General features: G+C 41.0%; 1 protein-coding gene across 1 annotated transcript; it reads left to right on the forward strand.

Moving 5' to 3' along the window:
• The first annotated feature begins 604 nt into the window (after positions 1-604).
• Positions 605-8620, forward strand: LOC311126512 (uncharacterized protein). Its single transcript, XM_084200508.1, has 2 exons — positions 605-1335; positions 7452-8620. The coding sequence occupies exons 1-2, from the start codon at positions 609-611 to the stop codon at positions 8060-8062; spliced, it is 1338 nt and encodes a 445-aa protein (XP_084056634.1). The 5' UTR covers positions 605-608; the 3' UTR covers positions 8063-8620.

Consider the following 8620-nt stretch of genomic DNA (forward strand, 5'->3'; position numbering starts at 1 on the left):
GAATTGAATTATGTGAGGTGTTATGTGTTGTTGCCAGAGTACCTTGGTCAGTTTACCTCAGAAAATGCTGCCTTCGTCATTCTGTCGCCTAATCCTGCCTAATGGGCAGGTCAGCCCTGGAGGAAAGTATTGGAGAAAACATAAAAACGGGTAGTTTTTAAGTGACTTTCTATTTCATTGTTTGCCAGAATATATTATGTATTGAATATTTCTCCAGTCTGTGTTACCCACTCCAGTCAGCAGATGGCGATGTGAGTCTTTCTGGTGATGCTGCTTGCGTGACGTATAATGTAGTGGACGGGACGGGAAGCTTCTTCAACAGCGACAACAGGCTACTGATTCAACCAGGAGGTAGTTTGCTAGCCAACATAAAACCGAAACATTTAAGTTCTTTAGACCGATCTTGTGTATATTAATCTCAGTGCTTTAAACATAAAACTAGTTAAATTTAAGTTAATTTGCTAGCTAAATTAAATTAGCAAATGTGTTAAATTGATACTGAGGTTAGGCTAGTCGCTAGCTAGCTAGCTAACATCCCGACCTCACTAAGCTACTCCCCTCCTGCTAAAGAAGAGGAGGTCTGCTGGACGGAGAAAGAAGCTCTGGGGATGAACATTATCGCAAAAGAAGAGGAAGAGAAGTTTATTACAGGGAAAGGAGAGGAATTAGTTTTTAGAATGAAAAAGGAGGAAGAGGAGGCTATCACATTCAAAGACGAGGCTGTTATAGTGAAAGAAGAGGAGGATGTTACAGTGAAAGAAGAAAAAGAACCTTTTGGAGTTGAAGAGGAGGAGGAAGCTTTCAGAATTAAGAAGGAGGAAGAGGAGGCTATCTCATTCAAAGAAGAGGATGTTATAGTGAAAGAGGAAGACGGGATAGAGGCTGTAACAGTGGAAGAGGAGGAGGTAGAAGCTTTCAGAATGAAAAAGGAGGAAGAGGAGGCTGTCACATTCAAAGAAGAGGATGTTATAGTGAAAGAGGAAGAGGGGGTAGAGGCTGTAACATTGGAAGAGGAGGAGGTAGAAGCTTTCAGAATGAAAAAGGAGGAAGAGGAGGCTGTCACATTCAAAGAAGAGGATGTTATAGTGGAAGAGGGGATAGAGGCTGTAACAGTGGAAGAGGAGGAGGTAGAAGCTTTCAGAATGAAAAAGGAGGAAGATGAGGCTGTCACATTGAAAGAAGAGGATGTTATAATGAAAGAAGAGGAAGAACCTTCTAGAGTGAAAGAGGCAGAGGAGGCTATTTCAATAAAAGAAAAGGAGGAAGATGTTTTGGGAGTTAAAGAGGGTGAGGAGGAAGAAATGGAGGAGGAGACTGGAGATCTGATTAACACCAGTAAGTATTGTCTTTAAAACAGGCGTTCAAACTATGCAGTTTTTGAAATGTGTGGTTTTTAAGGGGCGTTCTACTGAAGTTCTACACTCAAATATGTTGTTCAGCGCTGTATGAATTGTTAAAAGGGAAACTGCGATTGGTGCATGCAGCTTTTAAACATTTAAATGAATAATATCCTAGCCATTGATTCATTGAGAATAACTTATACAGTGCCTTCAGACAATTTTATTATTTTTTACCTTCATCAATATCAAATGGAATTTGTCAATGCTTACCTGGATACAGCGCCTTCAGAAATTATTCACACCCCTCGACTTTTTCCACATTTTGATGTGTTACAGCCTGAATTGAAAATTGATTCAAGTGAGATTTTGTTTCACTGGCGTACACACAATACCCCATATTGTCAATGTGGAATTACACTTTCAGACATTTTTACAAATTCATTAAGAAATGAATAGCTGAAATGTCAGCTGAATTCAATACCCTAGTACTTTGTTTGTGATTCCATAACCCAAAATATGCTGATTTCACAACTGATTGGCACCAAAAATGTTATTAATTCACTTCGTCTCTTTGCCACCAAATAATCAATCACTTCTTCGTCTTCCTTTTCCTCCAGTCTGGTTTCCACCCGATTCCACAGCCACAAAGTCAGATTCCACAGCCACAAAGTCAGATTCCACAGCCACAAAGTCAGATTCCACAGCCACAAAGTCAGATTCCACAGCCACAAAGTCAGATTCCACAGCCACAAAGTCAGATTCCACAGCCACAAAGTCAGATTCCACAGCCACAAAGTCAGATTCCACAGCCACAAAGTCAGATTCCACAGCCACAAAGTCAGATTCCACAGCCACAAAGTCAGATTCCACAGCCACAAAGTCAGATTCCACAGCCACAAAGTCAGATTCCACAGCCACAAAGTCAGATTCCACAGCCACAAAGTCAGATTCCACAGCCACAAAGTCAGATTCCACAGCCACAAAGTCAGATTCCAACAGCCACAAAGTCAGATTCCACAGCCACAAAGTCAGATTCCACAGCCACAAAGTCAGATTCCACAGCCACAAAGTCAGATTCCACAGCCACAAAGTCAGATTCCACAGCCACAAAGTCAGATTCCACAGCCACAAAGTCAGATTCCACAGCCACAAAGTCAGATTCCACAGCCACAAAGTCAGATTCCACAGCCACAAAGTTAAATTCCACAGCCACAAAGTCAGATTCCACAGCCACAAAGTCAGATTCCACAGCCACAAAGTCAGATTCCACAGCCACAAAGTCAGATTCCACAGCCACAAAGTCAGATATCCACAGCCACAAAGTCAGATATCCACAGCCACAAAGTCAGATATTCCACAGCCACATTCTGCCTCAAGAATGACGTCATTCATTACTTAAAGAGACAGCCACCCTTTTAGATGCTTCTAGTCCAATAAAATAACCTTTAACCCGTTCCAGGAAGCTGGGCGTATGGCGCACATCACTACTGTACAGGAGAGCCATTTGAACGGAAAACATTTAGTTTTCATCCAAATTAGTTTTGGGCCAGAAATGCCTTCTGGAACATGGGAACTTTTATGTGCCTTAATAACAAACGTGTATTCCATCTGTAAATAAGAATAAAATGGTTAAATTACGAGCCTAGTTGGTTTAGCCCATGAAAAAAGACAGGAACCTTCCCGCTAGCCATGATTGGCTGAGATAATGGATGGACTGGACATGCCGAGAGATGAGTTTCGGATTGGTCTGCCATGTAGCATGCTTCTGTCTATAACATGAGCTGCTCAGTATGTGTAGATAGTCCTTTAAATGCATTTATTTTTATTTTTAAGATATCATTGAGAACTGCAAAAGTGTTGCTACTGGTCTCAACAACATGGCTGCCCTGAATTTAGCAGGCGCTATCGACAAAGATCAGTGGGAAAAAGTTGTGATGGACTACTTTCTGCAGGACGACTTCTGTCTAGTCTGTGTTTTTATAAATGTGCAATAATCACAAAACACAAGTATATAAGGAATTGGCAACTGGTTCTCATTCTGAGAAATAAGGTAGGCCACTTGATTTCAACATCTGTTAAATAGAGACAGGCTAGCGTGCTGTTCAAACAGGGGCAGACAGACAGGAAGGTGTGTTCATAACAATTCAACTGTTCTGCCTTGTTAGTTAGCAAATAGATCCACGTTTGGTTGTCGTCTTTAAGATCTGTGTTCCATACCGTAACTATTCCCATTGGTTTACGGAGGGCTTCTAGGAGGTAAACAATTATATATATAATGAACAAAAATATAAACGCAACAATTTCAACGATTTTACTGAGTTACAGTTCAAATAAGGAAATCAGTCAATTGAAATAAATAAATGAGGCCCTAATCTATAGATTTCACATGACTGGGCAGGGGCACAGCCATGGGTGGGCTTGGGAGGCCATAGGCCCACCCACTTGGGATCCAGGCCCGCCCGCCCAGGCAGTCCGAATTAGTTATTTCCCCACAAAAGGGCTTTATTACAGACAGAAATACTCCTCAGTGACCTTTTATTGTCCCCAGCACAAGGTGCACCTGTGTAATGATCAGCTTCTTGATATGCCACACCTGTCAGGTGGATGGATTATCTTGGCAAAGGAGAACTGCTCACTAACAGGGATGTATCCTTAACTGATATTTGCCCTATATCTTTGGATTGACGTATTTGTTTTAGCCTAAAGGCTCCAGTGATGGGGAAAACAGGGGACTGGAAGCTGGACAGCCTTGACCATTTCCCCATTTGATGGCGAACTGTGAGGAGCCATTGGTAAAACGTGAAGACCATCGCAGAGGAGTCACTATACAGCGTTTTTAACACAGTCATAAACATTTGGCGAAAAATCCCATACGTTCCGTAGTATACAGTGGTGGAAAAAAGTATTTAGTCAGCCACCAATTGTGCAAGTTCTCCCACTTAAAAAGATGAGAGAGGCCTGTAATTTTCATCATAGGTACACGTCAACTATGACAGACAAATTGAGATTTTTTTTCTCTCCAGAAAATCACATTGTAGGATTTTTTATGAATTTATTAGCAAATTATGGTGGAAAATATGTATTTGGTCACCTACAAACAAGCAACATTTCTGGCTCTCACAGACCTGTAACTTCTTCTTTAAGAGGCTCCTCTGTCCTCCACTCGTTACCTGTATTAATGGCACCTGTTTGAACTTGTTATCAGTATAAAATACACCTGTCCACAACCTCAAACAGTCACACTCCAAACTCCACTATGGCCAAGACCAAAGAGCTGTCAAAGGACACCAGAAACAAAATTGTAGACCTGCACCAGGCTGGGAAGACTGAATCTGCAATAGGTAAGCAGCTTGGTTGGAAGAAATCAACTGTGGGAGTAATTATTAGGAAATGGAAGACATACAAGACCACTGATAATCTCCCTCGATCTGGGGCTCCACGCAAGATCTCACCCCGTGGGGTCAAAATGATCACAAGAACGGTGAGCAAAAATAACAGAACCACACGGGGGGACCTAGTGAATGACCTGCAGAGAGCTGGGACCAAAGTAACAAAGCCTACCATCAGTAACACACTACGCCGCCAGGGACTCAAATCCCGCAGTGCCAGACGTGTCCCCCTGCTTAAGCCAGTACATGTCCAGTCCCGTCTGAAGTTTGCTAGAGTGCATTTGGATGATCCAGAAGAGGATTGGGAGAATGTCATATGGTCAGATGAAACCAAAATATAACTTTTTGGTAAAAACTCAACTCGTCGTGTTTGGAGGACAAAGAATGCTGAGTTGCATCCAAAGAACACCATACCTACTGTGAAGCATGGGGGTGGAAACATCATGCTTTGGGGCTGTTTTTCTGCAAAGGGACCAGGACGACTGATCTGTGTAAAGGAAAGAATGAATGGGGCCATGTATCGTGAGATTTTGAGTGAAAACCTCCTTCCATCAGCAAGGGCATTGAAGATGAAACGTGGCTGGGTCTTTCAGCATGACAATAATCCCAAACACACCGCCCGGGCAACGAAGGAGTGGCTTCGTAAGAAGCATTTCAAGGTCCTGGAGTGGCCTAGCCAGTCTCCAGATCTCAACCCCATAGAAAATCTTTGGAGGGAGTTGAAAGTCCATGTTGCCCAGCGACAGCCCCAAAACATCACTGCTCTAGAGGAGATCTGCATGGAGGAATGGGCCAAAATACCAGCAACAGTGTGTGAAAACCTTGTGAAGACTTACAGAAAACGTTTGACCTGTGTCATTGCCAACAAAGGGTATATAACAAAGTATTGAGAAACTTTTGTTATTGACCAAATACTTATTTTCCACCATAATTTGCAAATAAATTCATTAAAAATCCTACAATGTGATTTTCTGGATTTTTTTTCTCTCATTTTGTCTGTCATAGTTGACGTGTACCTATGATGAAAATTACAGGCCTCTCTCATCTTTTTAAGTGGGAGAACTTGCACAATTGGTGGCTGACTAAATACTTTTTTTCCCCCACTGTACCAGAGGTGGGAAAATTGGAGACGGTCAAAGGCCTCCTCCGCATCAATTGACAGAACTGCACAGGGGGGGATGGTATAGTAGATGTAATGTTTATTATATGTAGGAGACGTCTCAGATTGTCTGACGCCAATCTACGTTTGACAAAACCTGTTTGATCAGAATGAGCTCGTTTGGGTAAAATGGTTTCAAGGTGTTTAGCTAGAACCTTGGCCTACAATTTCATGTAACTGTTGATGAGGGAGAAAGGCCTTTGACTTGAACCGAGTTTGGTCTTTACCTTTTTTCATGTAACGGAGAGATAATTGCAGTATTAACATCCCTGTTGGAAAAAAAGCCCATTTGAATAGATGTTTGTACCATCTCTAATAATACCGGGCCAAGTTCAGAACAAAAGGTTAAATAGAATTCCGGTGGGATGCAATCCAGGGGATTTACCTCTGTTCATGTCTTTCAGTGCATTGTGTAGTTCATTGAGCGGTAACGGTGCATCTAGAGACTGTACATCATGGGAGGAAAGTTGCTGTTAATTCAGGCTCTCAAAAAGAGTCTCATGCTGTCTGGGGGATTTTATACTTCACAACTGTATCAGTTTTTCATATACATTTTTAAGCTGTAAATGATTGATGGTGAATCATGCAAGAGAACATCGTCAGACTGAATGGAAACAATGTCAGCAAGACTATCATTATTGCGTCATTTTCTAGCTAAGAGGAAGCTACGTCTATTACCATCCAGATAATCCATTTGTCTGACTATGAATTAGAAAATCTGCTCTCAATCTGAGTAATGAAATTAACTCCGATTCGATGATTGATAATTCTCTGCCACAGACAGTCAGGAGTGAAATAATGTCTCGCTTGGTTCTGTTTGTATCCGTATAGATTTGTCTATATGAGAACGGACAAGGTGCAATCAGAAAGATGTGATTATGCCCAGCCACATAACCGAGGGTGGGGAAAATAACATTGGAGTCACTCCACAATACTAACCTAAATGACAGAGTGAAAATATTCCAAAACATGCATCCACAATACTAACCTAAATGACAGAGTGAAAATATTCCAAAACATGCATCCTGTTGGCAATAAGGCACTAAAGAAAAGAGAGAAATGTAGTTTGTCCTGAATACAAAGTGTTATGTTTGGGGCAAATCCAACAAATCACTGAGTACCACTCTTCATATGTTCAAGCATGGTGGTGGCTGCACCATGTTATCGGTATGCTTGTCACCTGCAAGGACTAGGGATTTTTTTTTAGATAAAAATAAACCTAATAGCACTAAGCACAGGCAGAATCCTAGATGAAAACCTGGTTGTCTGCTTTCCAATAGACACTAGGAGACAAATTGTGTATTGGGTTATTCTGCAGGACAATATCCCAATACACAAGGCCAGATATACAGTGCATTCGGAAAGAATTCAGACCCCTTGACTTTTTCCACATTTTTGTTACATTACTGCCTTATCGTAAAATTGATTCAATAGTTTTCTTTAAATTGCTCTTAACTAGGCTACCTACTGCCTATTAAACCACATAGGAAGATAGTTTTATCACATGGAGGTTTCATTCAGGTCTTTGTTTAGTATTTAACTAAATACTTTGTTTGTCTTTAGCAGGAGGGAGACCAGACTCTCACTCTGACAGCAGGAAGAGTCCTTCAGGGGAACCAGACCCAGAGACATCCAAACCAGCAAGACCACACCACTGCTCTCAGTGTGGAAAGAGATTTATCCGGTTAGGACACCTGAAACAACATAAGAAAACGCACACAGGAGAGAAGCCTTACCACTGCTCCCAGTGTGGAATGACTTTTGCACGGTTAATGAACCTGGAAAGACATAAGCGAATACACTCCGGAGAGAAGCCTTACCACTGCTCCAAATGTGGCATGACTGTTACACGGTTAGTGAGTCTGAAAACGCATGAGAGAATACACACAGGTGAGAAGCCTTACAACTGTTCCCACTGTGGAAAGAGTTTTAGGTGCTTAGTGAGCCTGAAAACGCATGAGCGAATACACATACAAAAAAAGGAAAAGCCCTACCACTGCTCCCAGTGTGGACAGAGATTTAACTGGTTAAGTCATCTGAAGAAGCATGAAATAATACATACACAGGAGGAGAAGACATACCACTGCTCTCTTTGTGGAAAGACATTTTCACGGTCAGAGGACCTGAAATCACATGAGAGAATAGAGAGGCTGTGTTCTGACTTGTGTTTTTGACTGAGAATTTGTGTTGGTTAATGCCACATTAAATCATATTGTCTGTATGAATGTTTACTCACAAATAGGCCTACCTTAGTTTTTGTTTATTATTCTTAAGACATGATCACATCTAAAATCAGAATATATATTTTTTAATGTGTTTTTTGATGATTCATTTTCATTGATTGAATATAAGTATAGAATTGGATATTGGTATTTAAAAATGTGAATGATTAAATAGATTAATAGAATGTGCTATTCTTGGGTCTAACCTTGAAACCTCTTGAATTGTATATATGATTTGGATATTGCTAAATAAATTTGATTGGATATACAGTTGAAGTCGTTTTTCAAACACTCCACAAATGTCTTTTTAACAAACTATAGTTTTGGCAAGTCGGTTAGGACATCTACTTTGTGCATGACACAGGTAATTTTAAACTTGGAAAATTCCAGAAAATTATGTCATGGCTTTAGAAACTTCTGATCGGCTGACATCATTTGAGGCAATTGGAGGTGTACCTGTGGATGTATTTCAAGGCCCACCTTCAAACTCAGTGCCTCTTTGCTTGACAT

The sequence above is a fragment of the Coregonus lavaretus genome (assembly GCF_964263955.1).
Source record: "Coregonus lavaretus genome assembly, contig: HAP1_SCAFFOLD_129, whole genome shotgun sequence".
Lineage (NCBI taxonomy): Eukaryota > Metazoa > Chordata > Actinopteri > Salmoniformes > Salmonidae > Coregonus > Coregonus lavaretus.

Bases quoted from the DNA above. Each gene is read 5' to 3' on its own strand.
- LOC311126512 (XM_084200508.1), top strand. From the start codon at position 609: ATGAACATTATCGCAAAAGAAGAGGAAGAGAAGTTTATTACAGGGAAA. The intron at 1,336-7,451 runs GTAAGTATTGTC...GTTTGTCTTTAG, and splicing joins TGGAGATCTGATTAACACCA to CAGGAGGGAGACCAGACTCT.